Source organism: Falco punctatus (assembly GCF_963210335.1).
Source record: "Falco punctatus genome assembly, chromosome: 1".
NCBI lineage: Eukaryota > Metazoa > Chordata > Aves > Falconiformes > Falconidae > Falco > Falco punctatus.
In genome coordinates, this window is record NC_137580.1 from 112706278 (window position 1) to 112723946 (window position 17669).

Below are 17669 nucleotides of genomic sequence, written 5' to 3' on the forward strand. Positions count from 1 at the left end.
TGGCTTGGTGTCCTGGGGATGGGCACTGCCACGGCTTCACTCCCTCCTTGGGACGCGTACTTCACAGCCATCGCTGCAGGACTGAGAACGCTCCCATTCCACAGGCTCTGACACTTTTATCCTTTTCTTCTTTGCAGAGATTTTTTGTTTCAACAAAGGGAAAACTCTTCAACATCCTGTGGGAAAACACAGGTCCTGGCCACGGGCAGAGAGATGCCCTCACCCCCTGGCTGCACCTCTGTGCCGGGAAGGAGCTCCCACCTTGTCACCATCTCTGCCCCGACAGGGACCCAGCCACCTTCCCACCGGCTGACCCCCTTGTCTGCAAGCGCCCTGTGCCCCCGACCCCACACCACGGGAGGAGACGTGTCTCTGGCCGCACAGCACACGCGTGTGGCCGGGGCCCCCCGTCCCCTCCCTGGTGCTGGGCAGCGTCACCACATGGACACCCACGTGGGCTGTGGCTGGTGGGTACTGGGCGGGCATCGTCCATCCCTGTCCCGACTCCTCTCGGGCAGGGGGGAAGCAGGACAGACCCCTGTGCAGTTCAGGTCCCTCTGTGCTTTATTTGCAGTTATCAGTGGTGAAACGGGGGTTTATATATTTTTTTTTCCAAGGGTAGATGGTCCGGGCAAAATCACATTTGCTTGGATGAGGGGCAGTTCCCCTGCCCCATCATTTGCTGTCACTCTCCTCTGGAGACAACAGGGTGGACTTTGCCCCCTTGGCTCTTCCCAGTGTGATGCGGGCTGCAGCAGCTCACCCCCCTGCTCCCCCCCCCCCCCCCGCTCCAGCTCGCTACCCAAAAACTTTTAGGGCAGATGCAACCTCTTACTCTGTACTTACTCAGTTTCTGGCACAAGAGGAGAGTGTGCAAACTGGTCCCGGGGCAGTGGAGCTGGTCACCAAGGGCAACCCATCCTCTCTTGGCAACTTGGGACATGGTTTCAAGAGCCTCCCTGCTTTTTCCCTGCCTGAAACTCTGAGTGCAGGCCTGGAAAAGATTAACCAAAGCTAAAGCTGTAGTGTATCTAAATACCAGAACTGGTACTCAGAGTGAATTGACCTGGTAGGCTCTGCTTTACTCTACGGCTTGGATCACCAGGCAAGCAAATGCATAAAACTCCAGGATTTGGATGGCATCAGGCTGCTCCGCCCCTTGCAGAATCCATCCTGCAGCTTTTGAACAGGCTTTTGTTTATTTTGAAAGACGATGATTATGAATTCTGCAAGGTGACTTCCCCATAACACCCTTTTCCAAAAAATACCTCTCTCAACATGCCAAGAAACCCTTTTGCTCTTTTACGGGACTTTGTCCAAAGTTTATTGAAGTCTGTCCATGAATTTCACATTGCTCATAGATTTCCCTTACCAGCTCTTTGAAAGATGCACTGCGATGCTGCAGAGCTGCTCCCTCCCCATTAGCACAGTGTGTGACCTTTGCAAAACCCCCCACGAAATAAGGTTCTTCATCTCAAGAATTCCTGATGATTCCTAATGGAAACAGAACTTTGAGTGCCAAAGTTAACTTCACACAGCTGGAGCTCCGAGGGGCACAAACGTACCCGGTGGGCAGTGTGAGGAGGTGCATGCACGTTTGCACACCCAGAAGCAGCCCCAGGCAGCTGCCACGGCTGCTCCCTGGAGGAGGCACCTCTCTCTCTGGGGGCAAGTCTTGTAGAAGCAAACCATGGCCTCCCCTCCTCCCCGCCACCTCCCCCTGGACCAGAGCAAAGCCAAGCCAAGCCGAACCGGCTCTGCTGACTGAGGCTTTGTGTCCGCTGTCTGACAGCCGTACTATTCGGTGCACATAGGTGCTCCCACTTGTGCATGTGATTTATCCATTTGTAAAGAAAAGGCTGTGGCCCTGATGGGAGAGGAGCCACGTTAAAGGCGGAGAACAGTTTCACAAGCAGCAAGTGCGCTGTGTAGGACTAGGAAATACCAGTAACCACCAGTGGGGACACTCCCTCCTGCTTTCAGCGAGTTGCATTTCAATAGAGTTTAAATCTTGAGGTTTTCTTTGAAAGAGGGAAAGCACAGTGTGCTTAGCCCTGTCCGTAGCTAGCTCTAGATGTCTCAGGTTCCACACACCTCGCTGTTCAGCACTTCTATCTGATGACGCTTCAGTAGCACTTTCAAACCCACCCCCAGTTCTTCCTCTTAGAAGCTTTTGGTCTGGTTTATCTTATGCTGCGCAGTGAAATACTGACTGGTGCAATGACTTGCTTTGAGGGTCTGTTCTTGGTTTTGCTTTTTTCCCCTGAGAAGTTGCTTGATTCTGTAGACGTCATCATTCGCATGGGTGTTGATCTCCGTGAGATCTTTCAGCAGAAGATGCAATGGCTGCTGTCAGCTGGGTTTTTGATTTTTCGGTTTGGTTTGTTGTTTGTTTTGTTTTTTTACTTGAAACTGTGACTTTCCTTTTTGACTTTGATTTATAGAATGATTCAAATGGGATTAACAGGCAGGCAGAACAGTGTGAAGCTTCAGGAAGAGAGATGCAGTGTGCTGGATTTGTCTTTCCCCATGCCAGCATGCTGGAACAGCAGTGGGGCTGGGAGCCGAGGTCTGGCACAAGGTTTGCCACCGGCTTCTGTGTGATCTGGGACATTTTCAACAGGACTCTGCACAACCGGTTGTAAAAATCTACTGCAACATCCATAATAGCAACGGGGCTTTTAAAGCTCCTGCCCTGGCCAGGTGGTAGCGTGGTTTCTGCCTGCCTGCACCGCCTTGCTGCTGTGCACATGTGCCGTGCTCCTTTCAACCCCTGCATCGTCCCGTGGCGGTGCTGGGGACTGACCTGCCGTTGTGTTAAACCTTGGAGGCGTTTGCACTTCAAGCAGTGGGTGAAGGTGTTCCTCTCTATATATATTGCAAAATGTTTTGTGCTTGTGACACACACACATGCACATATGTATGTATAGAAAAGGGATTTTTTATATATATATAACTATATATATATATATATATATATAAAAAATAAAGAATCCTTAACTGACACTAAAAATATTGGCCAGTGCACTTTCCTTTCTGATCCCCACTGTTTCCATGCACGTAACTTCAACCAGACTCGGAAGCGACTTTGCATGCGGAGCAGAAGGGGCTCAGAAAGGCGGCTGGGGGAGGACGGGGGACCCCCTGGCTGCATGGGGAGGTCTCTTCTGTGGCAGGGGTCACTGCTCTGCTCACCAGGGTTTCGGTGCCCTGCTTGCTCCCACTGTGCCCTGGCTGCCACTGGGCTTGGGCCAGTTCTGAGCGTGGCGGGGGGCAGAGGCTGGTCAGGCCCAGGTCCACCTCCCCAGTGCCGGCGCTGCAGGCTCCCAATCCCCACAGCAGAGCGGGAGGGTGCCCTGCTCCCCGATGCCCGCATCTCCTGTATTAGCCCTGGCTGCTGGTTTGCAGCTGCGAGAGCTGGCAGGGAGCTGCTGCCCCGGCTGGGCTTGTGTTCAGGAAAGTACTTGGCATTTACTCGCATCCTCTTGAAGTCCCACAGAGTCAAGCACAGGATTAACACTTAAGCACAACATGAAAGTGCTTTTTTTCTGAGCGCAAAGGGACGATCCTAAGCACAAATTCGGTTTCTTTCCAGAGTTTTGAGGGTCTTTAGGAATGGCAGGTGAAGGGGCCAGGATATGTTGCTGGCATGAATGGGCTTGTAAACCAGGGCTGAAGTTTCTTGGCTGCCTTTGGCTTGGCTGTGGGAGGTGCTCAGCGCTGATAGCCGCTCTCAAAACCAGTGGCTGGTCAGAGCTCAGCACCTCTGCAGATCGCACCTTGCACTCACATTGCTTTGCTGATGTTCCAACTTCTGTTCCACTAGAGCTGGCAAAGAGTCTGTCATCCCCCAGTCCTAGAGCATGCTTTCGTTATGTTTTAATGAATGTAGCACTGTGTATATTCTGCAAAGGGAAACGCTGAATTTATATCATTAGAATGTGAAGAGAGTTTATAGAGTGAAAATAAATCTTGAAGAAATGTATCTGACAAAGTTTATTTTTTATGTAGAGAGGCGGTGCTTTGTAGTTCCTGGTGGCCTATGTCTGTTGTAAATAATGTACATTTAATTTATTGCTATGGTAGCAGATGTATTTGTTATGTATAAAACTAAAGGTTCACAAATGTATATTTTGTTGCTTAAATGTGTCTTTGCAAAATTCACAATAAATAACATATTTTGTGTCCATATGTGTACTACGTTGTGTATGTCCAGAAGGTGACAGCTTTAGATGAGCTCTGTGGGAACATCCCTCTAAAAGCCATGTGGCGGCACAGGCTGGGGCTGAGCCGTTAATGGTGCGAGTCCCAGGTGAGCTCACATAAGGTCACAAGCAGAACCAGAGGAGCGTCAGGGTGCAAGAAGGTGTGAGTGGGGACGTCTCTGCTGATGCGCCTCACGCCAGGACCAGACCAGCAGGGGAGGACCCACCTGCCTCTTTTACAAATGCATAGTGATTTTAATGAAGTGAACTGTTCTGTTTGAACTGGAATTAGCGCCCATAAAGCTCAACATAAACCGGTCCCTGTCAGCCGCCAGCCCGTGTGTGGTAAAGAAAATAAACAGGCAGCAATTCAGTTTGTCTAAACCAGCTCAGCTTACCTTGGGTCATCAGTCTCCGGCATCTTGGCTGCCTTTGGATGTCCTCCATGAGATAACTATGAGATTGGATTTTCTCTCTCTGGCTCCTTGGGCTCCCTTCAAATCCCACTAATTTCCCAGGACGCTATGAAAAGCTGTTACTGTTTGGAGGCTGCGCATCTGCTACGTTCTCCCCATGGCTCAGGCTGAACGAAGTGCAAAGCTATTAGTGTTATTTTTTTAATGTTTTCTGACGAGGGGAATGAACCCATAAATTTGTACTTCTGAGAATAAAATACTTGCCTTTGCCAGGAAAAAAATTCCACCACGAGGAACATTTTGTTCACCTTGTGTAGTGCAGCAGCCCAGCTTGGGCGCCTGATGCTGCAGGCCCAGTGGCAGCCCCAGCTCGACACCATGGGGATGCTCCGGCAGGACCGTTGCAGCCTGCTTTACAGGGGGCTGGCAACAGGCAGGGCATCAGTCCTGCTGACTGATCGTTACTGGAATTTGGTAGGCAATAAGTTGTGGGGGTTTTGGTAATGTGCTGGAGATACTTCTCCTCTCGAGGAGATACTTCGCCTCATCGAGCCTGCCCTGACACTGCACAACCTTCACCATTTTCCATGTCAGCCAGGGATACCAGTTCTCTCCTCCCACTCAGCCTATTTTTTGGCCAAGGACAACATGCACAGAGGGCCTTTGCTGGCAACTTCAACAGACACCGCTCATGGGACAGGATCACCTCCTGCTGCCATCGCTCGGTGCCGGGCTGTGCCAGCCAGCTGGCACTGCCTCCATGGTCACCCAGCAGACAGTGGCTGTTCATCTTGTCATTTTCCACCCTCCTGTCCAGATCTGGCACCCAGCATGTTTTGTGAGCTCTCTAGAGGAGATCTGCTCCTTACCTGGCTGGCACTGGTAAGGTTTGACCTGGAAGGTAAAACAGCAATGAATTAGTGAAGGGTAAAATGCAAAGCACCGAATATGTTGCAGGTAGAAAAAGGAAAACAGAAAACACATCTCCATTAGCAATGCTCCTCACTAGGGCAGGGAAAAAAAAAAAAAAAAAAAAAAAAAAAAAAAAAAAAAAAAAAAAAAAGAGATGGTGACTAAAAGAAGGATGAAGCATGGCTCCCACCTCGCTGCACTGGTAACCCAGTTTGGTGACATGGGTCCTGGGGAGACCCTTGTCCACCCACCATGGGGACAGCTGGCATGGCAGTACCACCACCAGCAGAGTCCTTCCCTGCCCACAGCCCCGATTCCATGCTTTGGAGGTCATTTCATCTTTCTGATTCTAGCAAAGGGTGATGGCGAGGCAGCCGGTGAGGCTGAGGAGGAGGAGAAGCAGCCAGGCGATGGAGGTAGCTTCTGCTCGTGGACAAAAGAAAGAACAATGGCAGAGACATGACGGCTGCGGTGCCTGACCCTGGCCACGCTGCCATCGTGCGCAGGGATGGGGACAGGAGCAGCAGCTTGTACAGGTTGACTGAGGGGGATCGAAGACGAGCCCCAGCAGGCAGGCAATGATGATCCTGCAACTGCAATCGGGCTGCGGGACATTTTACTGGTGTCCACTGATCCCACTGAATTAGAGGCCAGTTTTTGATTCACCCCAAGTATCCTGGCACGAGGTTTCCACTGACACTTGGTCTGAAACGATGTCCCCATTCGATCCTCTCTGCAAAGAATATCTTCTATCTTGCCCAAGACAAAACCCCCCTCACATTTCAGACTTGTTTTGTCAAGGGAGTTCTTTATGTTTTGCTAAGGGCATCTGGCAGATGCTTTGGAAGTAGCACAGCTCTTGTGTATGAAGATGACTGTTAATTATGGGCCAGAACTGCCAGGAAGTGACTTTCCTATCAATGGACATTTTGGTAAAAAACAAAAAACCAAAAAAACAAATAACACACACCCACAGACCCACACACACCCGGTCTGCCTCATTTACTTAATTTTGAATCAAGGAGTCAATTTTGTTGTTTTTCATCAAGACGGCAGTTTTTGAGAAGAGCAGTGAAAGACAGAAAGGGGAAAGCCCGGTGGGACGCTCCCCCCTGCAGTCCCATGGGGTCAGGTGTGCAGAGGACAGTGTCCCCAGGCGAGCTGCGCACCCTCACCTCCACGGCCACCCTTCCCCTGCCCGGCGGGCGTACCGCGGCCATCGTCCCCCAGGGATGCCGTGAGCTGGCGGAGCCCTGGGTGCGGATCCTGCCCTGCTGGTGCCCGCCGGAGGGAACGTTCTTCACGACATCGGGGACCCTTGCAGGCGCCCTTCGGTCCCGGAGCCGCCGAGCCGGGCGCTGGGCAGCAGGGTCCCCGCAGACCCGCCGGTGCCGCTCGCCTTCGCCGGGGACGCGGGTTGGCGCTGGCGGTCGCCGCGGGCGTTTCTGGCGAGTGAAGGTTTCTCGGGGCGCAAAGCCCCTCCGCTCAGCCCGGCCTCCACCGCGGAGTACACCACGCGCCGCTCCATGCTGCCGGCACGTGCAAGATACCACAGCAGGAACCAGAGCGTTTACGCACGAGTATCTGAGCGCTTCCCGTGGGCCTCACCCCCCACAGCCCGCAGGGCCCCGCTGTCCCCTCGGCCGGGCGGCCCAGCCCGCAGCAAGGGGGGCCGCCGGCAGCGCGCGAGCGGAGGCGCCCCCGCCGGCCGGGCCCGAGTCCCGAGCACCGGGGCGGCCTCCGTGCCGTCCGGGCCCGCGGGGCGCGGCGCGGGGACTGCTGCCCCCTAGCGCCCTGCGGACGCCCTGCAGAGCCGGGCGGGGGGACCCTCGGCGGGACCCCGGTGGGACCCCCGCGCCACCCGCCGCTGCCGCCCCCCCGTCGCGCCCCAGAGCTGACCGGGAGCGCGCGCCGGGGGCTGCACGTGGCCTCTGCGCGGGGCGGCCCGGCGCGTCGGGTGGCAAATGGGAGCCAGCTGGGTGGCCCAATTACCGGCCGGCGGGGCTATGAGGGGCAGCTGCGGGTTGCAGGGAGAGTCTGTCCCTGCTCGGCCCCCGGGCTGACTTGCTGCCGTGTCTTGTCTGCTTGCAGGTAGTGAAGTGTTCCTGATGTGGTAATTACTCTTTTTGTTGTTTGGTTTCTTTGGTTTTTAAGGGATGGGGAAGGGGCTGGTGTGGTCCTCAGGGAGTGGGAGAATCTGGGAAGCCTGGTGTGTGGGCAGGGGGGTTGTAGGTGCCAGCGATGGGCTCTGCAGCTCCCCGCAGCAACGCGTGGTGCTGGGTCCCTGCTCCAGTGTCGCTGACCCTGCTGTGCAGGCTGGGAGCCTTTCTGCTGCAGAGGCCGAGCCACTGTGTCATGGGCTGCCTGACCTCAGAGCCTCCTTTCTGCTGTTTTTAAGCATCACGGTTGCCTCTTTGTTGATTAGGTAACACTATGTCCTGGGGTGGGGTGGGGGTTTTGCAACACCGGTTTGTGGTGTGGAGATGGGAACTAGAGCCTTGCCCTGGCTTGCAGCCCTTGTGCGCCTGCCAGCTGACCAGCGTCTTTCCGCTTCTTCACCAGGAAGTCCTCCCGAATGCTCAAGCTGCAGCACCCGTAAGAGTGCTCTGTCTGCTGAAAACCAAAGATAAGGCTTAATGGGTATGGCTACAATAAATCTCTGGTGGTAAGTGTTTGCTGTTAGGGCTTTTAGTGATGATGGCATGGAAGTATATAAATAGAAAACAATTATGCTTCTGAGAAGCTGATTTGAAGTTATTAGCTTCTGCAATGTATGCATAATCATCAACACAAGGGAGAACATGCTTTTTTAATAAAAGCATTTTGTCTTACAGTATGTTAAAAAGTTAGCTTAAGCTATTTGTAAACTCAGGAGGCTTTTAAAAATAGACCGAGGTGCGTAATCGTAGAAGTCCAGAAGCTAAGTATTGGGAACTGATGTGCTGGTGACAACTGCCTTAATGTGTAAAACCAGAGTTTGGATTTGTAACACCCCAGTGTCGATGGGGGGAGGAAAGGGCAGGTTTCCTCCACGTAATCTTTCTGAAAATGTCTTGGGTGTGGGGTGGAGTTGAAATGCAGCAAGTGGTAGCTGTTTGCCAATTAGCTTTTGGGTCTGCACCTGTAATGCCCTGGCCAGCTGCGTTTCCCTTCAATACTTCGAGTATATGAATGTCCCTAGGGGAATGTTACTTTTTCTCTTACCTGAAATGTGTAATCACTGTGCAATGCCTGGGAAAAGCTGTCCGGGATCTCAGTTCGCTTTTTCTTGCTGGTCTTGCACAAGGAAGGCTGTAGCTGTGTATTTTCCAGCTGTGTGTTTTATGGTGCATGTGAACCAGGAGTCTGAACTGCTGGCTTCGACTTCTCCCTCAGGCCAGGGGATCCGGGCGTCTGCTGTAACGTAAGGGCTGATCCTACAGTCAAGCATGTTCATATCCTCATTTGCATACTGGAGAACATCCACTGTGGATTCTGTAAGGAAAAAAAGCATGCGTGGACCTGTTGTGATCTTGGCCCTTCTAAATGTGTAGCAAACCCAGCCCACATCTATGTGCAGCCCTTTAACGAAGTCCTGCCTGGGCTTGCTCTGCACTGCCAGTGGTCTGGGCTGTAGCAGCCCCCCAAGACCCAGCTCCCCCATGAATTAACTCTGTCCCTCCTGTCTCGCTCCTGTGAGGTGCAGCATCGTGCTGTTGGAACTTCAGAGGGTCTGGAGGCTACACCTGGAAGGAGGGGATGCCTGACTCCTGTTTTCCTCAGTGTGTAGTAGGGGATGAGCTGTGTGTCACCCAAAATCAGACTCTCACAAGGCGGTGTTCTTAAGTCCAGGGACAGGTCCTCACAGGAATGTGAAAACTAGCTGGGCACTAAGTTTGGAAATTCTGGTTTGGTGTTGGCTTTTTTGTTTTGTGTATTCAGTGTCCAAGACACAGTGAATTGAAGAGCAAAAATACTCTGAGATGCAGATGTCTCTCTGAATTTTCCAGGGCATCACTGAATTTTTTACCACTGTGGATGCAACTAGCATCCCCTCAGGTGGGGCATCAAATTGGAGATTGCCTCCAGTCCCTGCAAAAAGCAGCAGAAGGGCACCTCTGCTGTTCCACAGCACTTCAACCGCTGGCAGCTGCAGGCAGCCTGTGGTGCCGGGTACAAGGTCCATTGCCCCTCTCGCAGGATGCTGGCTGTGACTCCTCACCTTGGTAAGGAGCAAGGTTTGCTCACTTCAGCAATCAGCTCTCCTCATACAGTAAACAAGGGGATTTGTCTATAGGAGGGTTTTCTGGCTGAGGCCTTTGACCATCTTTTGATCTGCTTCCGCTCCGGGGGGGAGCCTGAGGTTCAGCCTAGCGATCTGGGTCTCAAGGGGGATGATTGTGCTCTGCTCAAACACACAGGGCAGTTGCCTGCTTCTCCTGAAACCTGGGCCTGCTGTAACAATTCCATTTGGGTTCCCCACGAGTCCTGAAAGGCATAGCCGTGCATGCACAAGCCATTTTAAAAGTGTCACAATTGATCTTGAAAGAGTAATAAAATGGAGCTTGTTAATAGCAGAAAAACTGTGTATGCAGTACTCTACACGTGTAATGAATCCATCTAACTTGCAGCAGGCTGGTTATGTCAGGGAATGCTTTGTAAAAAATTAAAATTAATGCTCGGATATCTTCTTTTCATTAAAATATTACATTTTAATGACTATTATTTTAAAATAAGGTTTGTTCCGAGAGTTGAAAGGGAAGAATAATGATGTGAAGAGCAATGCAGGAAAACCCACTGAAGGAGTGAAGCGATGTGCTCTTGGTCGAGGTCCCTGGAAGGCTGGGCACTCTGTGAAGGAGCTGCACCACCAGCAATGCACTTGCTGTTCCAGAAGCTCGGGGAGCTGCGTGGCGGGCCAGCCCAGCCTTGCACCTTGCTGTGTGGGCCGGTGGCAAGTGCGAGGCCAGGACAGAACCCCCCAGGCTGGGGACAACTGAGTGACTTACATGGAGTGCTGGGGTTGAAGGTGGGCACTGCTTACCCACCTGTAGTAGATGTAGGCTGATGATGTGTAGATGTAGTCTGCAGGTTGTACCTGCCCCGTCTAGACAGGTGACAGGGATGGCTCTGAAGTGCAGCAATACTTCTGGTGCAGAGGTTACATTTTTTCCTCGGTACAGAACAGCAAAAGTAACTTGAAACTGCAAAATACTTCCTAATTACAGAAAATGTTGTGAATTCCCTGAATCCCTTTGCCACAAGGGTGACATTTTGCTATGGAGTGTAAGAACAGAGGCTTAATACAGCCTGAACGACCATGTTACAAGGGCTGTCAGTGAGAACATTGATTTTAGGTGTTTCTTAATTACTGTGGGTTTCTTAGAGCTGTTTGAGGAGCAGGAGCAGCAATGTGTGACTATTCTTATCCTGTTCTGCAGTGGGAGCTACACATAACCACTGTGATTTTTGTTTAACAAGACTTCTTGAAACTGGCAGAAGCAGGCAAGGCGGTTAGGGCTGGGGAACCTGCTGGAGTGAGAAACATTACTGCTGTGCCATGAAAGGGCTGTTAAATTAGCTGGGGAGTATAGGAGAGAAGGCGAAGCTTTACCAGATCAAGGCAAAAGAAAAGACTCAGCAGGTGCCTGTCTTGCATATGTGAGCTGAGTAAGGAGCGTGCAGCAGTGTGTTCTCAGCTGTGGCTGCGGCTGCCCTGCAAAGTGCCCCAGCTCTGTCTTAACATGCTGCTCCAACTCCTGGACAAGAGGCCTTGGCCAAATGTGACTTCAAAATTGAATCGTTTTATTTTACATGGTCTGTAACAAATGCTTGTGAAACCCCGAGTTGCTTTTTAGCAAAAAGACTTTTGGGTCCGTTTCATTTCAGAAACATCAAGATTTTTGATATATTTGGGGCTACTTGAAACACTCTACAATTTTACAGGGTCTTGATTACTACTCGCTCCCTACCAGAAACATTTCAAGCTAGAAATAAGCAACAAACCCACCACTGCTGACCCTGCCTGGCTGGCTCGGGACTGTTGTGCTGGGAGGAGGATGCTACTCTCAGCTGGCCCTTGCCGCGAGCAGGACCAGAGAGCATGGGGTGCAGCCATGTGCTCCTTGCCCCAGAGTGAGCTATGAAGGGGTAGGTACAGCTGAACAGGAGGCAGCCAGCTGTGAAACACAGTGGTTCACAGTGGGGCTGGTCAGGGTCCTCCCTGAGCTCAGCACCTGTGGGTTTTGCCTTTGCTTTGCCCGAGGCTCCCCCACTGCAGGGAGTAGCTGCCATCCATCAAGGAATTTCAGGGGATGTTTGGCTTTGTGGCAGTCAGTGTCCTTATAAGTGTCTTGGAACAAAAGATGTAAAATGTTTAGGATGGGGTCAGCCCCTGGAAACCCTCTTTGTGCAGGAGACTGTGACAGCCAGGAATTCAAACTGCTGTAAACAACTGAATGTGAGAAATTGCAAACCCATGGAGCCCGTCACTACTGATGAGCTTGCCTGGGGCGTACCTATTCTGCACTCGGGCAACACTCATAACTGGCTTAATCAAAAAGGGGAATTTTCTGCATTTTCTTCCTTGCATTTTTCAGTGGCAAGAGTGTACACTCATAACTTTTTCCATAATTTAATTTTTATTGGTCAGTAAAAAAATATATGCATTAATTTAGTACACATGACATTATTCTGCTTTGTAATTAATCTGGACAGCAAGCGAAAACAAGCAGGGCTTCATCTTCAATTGTAGAAGATACCCTTTTGTGGTTAACCCTGGCTGGTGACTAAGCATCACGTGTGTGAGAGGATTGGAAGAGTAAAAGTGAGAAAACTTGTGGCTTGAAATCAAGACAGTGTAACAGGTAAAGCAAAATCTGCATGTGCAAGCAGAGCAAAGCAAGGAGTTCATTCAGCGCTTCCCATGGCAGGCAGGTGCTCGGCCATCCCCCGGACAGCTGGGCTCCAGCACACCTAATGGGGACTTGGGAAGACAAGTTCCATCTTCTTCCCCTAGCTTATACATGCTCAGCTTGATGTCCCATGGGATGGAATGTCCCTTTGGCTGGCTGTCCTGGCTGTGTCCCCTGCTGATGTCTTGTGCCCCCAGCCTGCTCGCTGGCAGCACCTGGGAAACTGAGAAGTCCTTGGCTTAATACAAACATTACATGGCAGCAACTAAAACCATCGGTGTGCTATCAGCCTTGTTCTCACACCAAACCCGAACTGTGGCACTGCATCAGCTACTAAGAAGAAAACTATCTCTCTCTCAGCTGAAATGAGGACACCTCTGGACCCTGTAAGTACAGGTGATTTATTTGGTGACAGAGTACAAGTGGCATTCATCTTCCCTGAGGTGGCTGAACACCTTGTGTGTATTCAGCTCAAACTGTAAGAGGACCGTTGAAGTCAGCTGCCATCTCCTAGCTGAGCTGGGATGGGTGGGATTATCCAGAGCCTCTGCCATGTCACGTTTCCCCATTTCCAGTCAGGGCTGGTGCCTCTCTGGCAGCTGCACCGTTGCCTGCTGGCACAGTAAGCTTATCTGGTAAAACCCAAGACTATTATTATGCAGTGCAAAATTTTTCACAGTTCCTCATATACAGAGCGGTAGCAACCCTGAGAGGTTTAAATAAATTAAGCTTTAAAATTAGTCTGAGACTGTTGACAGTTAAACAGGCACCTCAGACGTATGTTTTAAAGGTACAGAGATCTTTTCTAGACTCAGCAGATGGGCAAGATGGGAATTAATGGTTGAGTGTTCCAGCCAGAATTTGGAAACTTGCCCAAACAGTCTGGACTCTCAGATTTGGTAGGAGGGAAACGCAAATTCTCCAGACAACTGGAAAACAGCTCAAAACAGACATCTCGGCCAGAATTGCTTCATTCACTCTTCCAGTTTAAACAAACTGCAAGTTGTGGAAACAACTGCCTAAATCCAGGTTTCAGAGGATTTGGGGGATAGTAATGGAGCTAAATTTCTCACTTTTATAGCTGAGATGGACCAAATCCTTAAATAATGTGCTTGGGAGTGCTCAGCTGCGGGGAGTCTTACTCATCAGGTGAAACACAAACCCAAATATTGCAGATCCTCTTCCCAAGAGGTCACTGAGCTTAGTCTGATTTCTAGTTTGGGGTTAGGTTTTTCTGAGCAGGAAGCTCTTCTAGTTTTAGCTGAAGAACCTGTTTCAGTTCAGCCCTAGAATATTTAAGACACTTGCCATAATTTATTCCAGCAAGTAGCTGCAATTATGATATGCTGTGTACACAATTTTACAGTGCAGCCTTATTCTATATAATTTTGAACTTAAGATGCTCCAGTCAGGACCCTCATTCTCTGGGGTCTAAGTCTAAGACAGATGCACGTGATCAGTGGCACTTTGAAACTCTGCTGCTTTTCCTTTTCTTATGAACTACAGAGAATCCATTCAAACATGAATCTAGGTCTGAGAAGAAAATACAAGTAATCACCACAGCATTTATTTCCTAGAGGTTTATTACTAGATTACTGATTGAATTAAGGTATCTTCTTCAGTTGTGCAACGGTATCAGTTTGTGTGATTTTCTCACCTGGAAGTTATCTTTCTTTCTCTGCACTTTACAGGGCGTTAGCAGTTTGCTTGTGTGGTTTTTTTGTGGTTTTTTTTTTTTTTTTTTTTTTTTTTTAATTCATTCAGTTCCAGATTTCCTCAGAACTAAGAACGGAGTACCCAGCTTGGTTTTGGGAATGAATTGCTCATTCTCAGCCAGAGCTGGGAACACAGTGGCTTTTGCTTGACTCCTTACCTGCTCGGAGGACTGGGATCATGGAAAGATGGTTGAGGACTTTTACTGCCCAAGCATCTTCTCTGCCTCTTGTAGGTATGCTGACTATGTCATGGACTTCTAGTTCTGATCGCGGAAGAGAATACTTTGGTCATTCAGTTACAGGAGCATCTGAACACATGAAGTAGGCTTTGATGCTACAAGCACAGCACATAACTGTACCTAAAACTTCACACAGGGTACTTGAATGGATCACAAACGCAGCAGCAAGGAGTTGCTGTCAGCCCTTCAGAATCCCAGCTCACTTTTGCGAGCCTGTAACCAAACATAAGTCACCACACTGATGTGCTGCCTCCCCTGGTTTGAAAACCGCTGACCTAAACAAGTGACATTTGGGACCCACCATCTGTGGCAGAAGCTGGAGTAGAGCCAGCTGCCCTGCCTCAGCCGCGGTGTGGGGAGGGAGTGGCGTTCGGGTGTCTGCATGTGGCCAGGGAAGACCAGAGCCCCTTCTCTGCTCTGCTGGCTTTGTGTTAGGCAAAGCTGGGTCGGAGAAGCCCGAGATGCTGCTGCCCTGCCCGCTCCCCTGGGCAGCACCTGGGGTCACCTGCATCGAGCACCCAGCACCGTTGGCTTTGCCCTGCCTGGGTGCTTGCTGGCGATGCTTGCGGCAATGCTTGTAGCCCTGCTGCCACCCACCAGTGAACCGTGACAACCCAACCACAATTAAAAGTGGTTAGACATTTTAAGGCTGTTCTGAATCATCTTCAGAGCTTATCAGATCTGGCAGAACAGTGTGGTACATCTATTAGGGAAGCTGATAACACTGCCTGTCTTTTTAATGAAAGTCTATATGCACTGGATAATCATGCTGAATAGTACTCATTGGAAAACCTCCTAAACGTAATTTATCAAGTAATTTTCTAGTCACTGTAGGAAAGTAGAATGAATAATGAAATCGCGGGATGGTTTGGGTTGGAAGGGACCTTTACAGATCATCTACTCTGGCTCCCTTGCCGTGGGCAGGGACATCTTTCACTATGTCAGGTTGCTCAAAGCCCCCTCCAAATGTGACTTTGAGCATCACCAGTGATGGGGTGTCTGGGCATCTCTGCTAGGTCACTGGTCCAGATCCAGCTCTTATGGATGGCTTTATGCAGCTTAGGAAGCAATCCAGGCAGGTGCTAATGAAAAGCACGTTTGGTCTTAATGTTTAAAATTTGGAGCTAGGGACAAGAAAATCCAATTTAGGGATTTTTTTTTTTTTAATGCCTGTGGACTCTTGATATAATATGCAAAAAACTATTCACAATAATTGCTTACAGCAGTCATTTGTACATGCTGTTGGTTAGAGTCAAGGATTCAAGGATGAGGTGCGTGTTTCCAAAGCATAGGCAGTGCACAGTGGCTGTAAGGCAGTCTAATGGAGTTGAAAGCCACTTCAAACCTTTCCCTGGGGAGACTCGGGATGATGCAGAGAATAAAACCAACTATCTCTGTTCACATACGCATATGGTCCTGTGATTTCATTTAACAAGAAGTTTTGATATTTAATAGCCAGAGTTATATTTCGGTTTGATTTTTTTCTTATAATAATGGATGTTTATGTCTCTCATCCATTACATGTCATCCCAGAAGCTGTACAAATTTATGGAAAACACAAAGCGAAGTTGATGTACTTCCTTCGTAAAATTAGAAGTTTTTGGCAGGTGTGGGTGTCTTAAGCACACAATTCAATGTGCTGTTGAGCTACTGAAAATGTAAATTTTCCAGTATCTAATTTCAGTAGTGACTGTGTTCCCACGTGGGTGGGAAGGATTTTGCAGCTTCGTTCCTTGGAGCTCCTGAAACTCGGAGGTTTCTTCTTCTGAACAGAAGGTGGCACTGGAAATGCAGGAATGAAAGCTCAATCATCTGCTTGCTTTTACAAAACGGTTGCATTTGAGTAACGTCTTGTCAGAGGGTTATTCTCGCCTTCAAAAAAAAAAAAAAAAAAGCATTCCCTCTTTCTCAGTGATTCAACCTCTTGCAGAGGATTAATTTACAAGGTGACTTGTACTGGCTTGGGAGGGAATCCTTGAGAGGTACTGCATGTGCTCTGGGTCCCGTCCCAGCCGGCAGCACAGCTGGCTGGTTCTGTGGATTGTAGGTGTTTGTCCAGCCTGCACTCACAGAGCTTTTGAACAAATGACAAAGGCTAATGGAAGTGATCACAGAACGTATTAAAAATGTGTCTGAGCTCTGCAGATGAATTAGCATCTAATGTAAATTGTCACAGCCCTGAAAGTTCAGGATAACAAGACACGTGCAGGAGTGGCTGCAGTTCATCAGTACCTCCTGATGTGATTGCATAAGCAACATTTAAGTGGCAATTTGATGTCTCTCTTGCCATGCATCAGTTGTCTTATTTAAACAGTGCTTTTCATATGCTTTATACTTCCTAGGTATGAGATAGGGCTCCTTCTGCAGAAAGCTCCTACAAAATTAGGAATGACAATACAGTGAGTAGTTTAAGCAACACAAGGGGAAGGGCTAAATAATAGCATGCTTGTTGACGTTGCTGGATAACGAGTACACTGGCAGCTGTACTTAGCTGTAGAATTTTCCAGCTTTATTAATTGAAGTCAGGTTTCCTCTGCTGTAATGTTGCATCATTACAGGTACTAACCAGGACAGTTTTCAGACAAGTTGTTACGGAGTTTGATGCCATATGCAGAAAAAGCATTCATTACGCTATTTACATGGCTTTATTAGCTTAATGAGTTTGGCTTTATTCCGAGAAATGGCATTGCCACTTTTGCCATTTCTGCTGCTTCAGAATGCCATTAGGATAGGGATATATGGAGAAGCGTGACATCAGGCAGCAGAGTGGGCTTGGAAATCGCACGCCTGTGGACATGTCACAGTACTTTCTGCTAGTGTCATTAGCCTAAGGACAAATGCCCTTTAACTTTAAAATGGAATCAGGTCTTGACTGCTTATGACATGGCCAGCCCTGAGCAGATGATAGTGCCTTGTCTAGATTTCCAGGGAAGATTCTGTTGCTGCTTGTTCGTTTAGAAACATCGCTTTTGACTCTTTCTTCCAGCTGATTAATTGAAAGGTTTTTCTGTAGCCGCTACGTTTACTGCACTAGTTCTGACCAAACCCAGTGTTTTCTAGGAAACCTGCTGCTGCTTCCCTGCTGTCACCATGGAGATGATGCTCTCGATGCATATTCCTTCTCTTGTCTTGCAGAAGGGAAAAGCGAAGGAGTAATTCCTGCTCTCCTGCCCGCAGCTGGAGACAAGCCATAGTGTTTGCAAAAGCACTTTCATGACTTGATCTGCATTGTCAAAAGTGCCTTGAATGGCACTGCTGTAGTTCATCCCCTAGCATGCATTACCTCAAA

The 17669-nt window shown here is 49.4% G+C and overlaps 2 protein-coding genes across 18 annotated transcripts in view; one reads left to right on the forward strand and one right to left on the reverse strand.

The window, feature by feature from the left end:
* The window catches only part of RAP1GAP2 (RAP1 GTPase activating protein 2), an 83424-nt gene extending 79235 nt beyond the window's left edge, over positions 1–4189 (forward strand). For 15 of the 17 annotated variants that reach the window (XM_080397720.1, XM_080397730.1, XM_080397726.1 and 12 more), the window contains one exon: positions 138–2975. The gene's annotated coding sequence lies outside the window, so the exon portion shown is untranslated. Of the gene's footprint in view, positions 1–137 lie in introns of all 17 variants that reach the window. The other 2 variants (XM_080397729.1, XM_080397731.1) reach the window with 1 other exon arrangement.
* Positions 600–16266, reverse strand: LOC308071159 (uncharacterized protein). Its single transcript, XM_080406165.1, has 4 exons — positions 8796–16266; positions 8075–8143; positions 6745–7062; positions 600–6137 (listed from the first exon to the last, which is right to left on the reverse strand). The coding sequence occupies exons 1-4, from the start codon at positions 9174–9176 to the stop codon at positions 5883–5885; spliced, it is 1023 nt and encodes a 340-aa protein (XP_080262291.1). The 5' UTR covers positions 9177–16266; the 3' UTR covers positions 600–5882.
* Positions 16267–17669: the final 1403 nt, after the last annotated feature.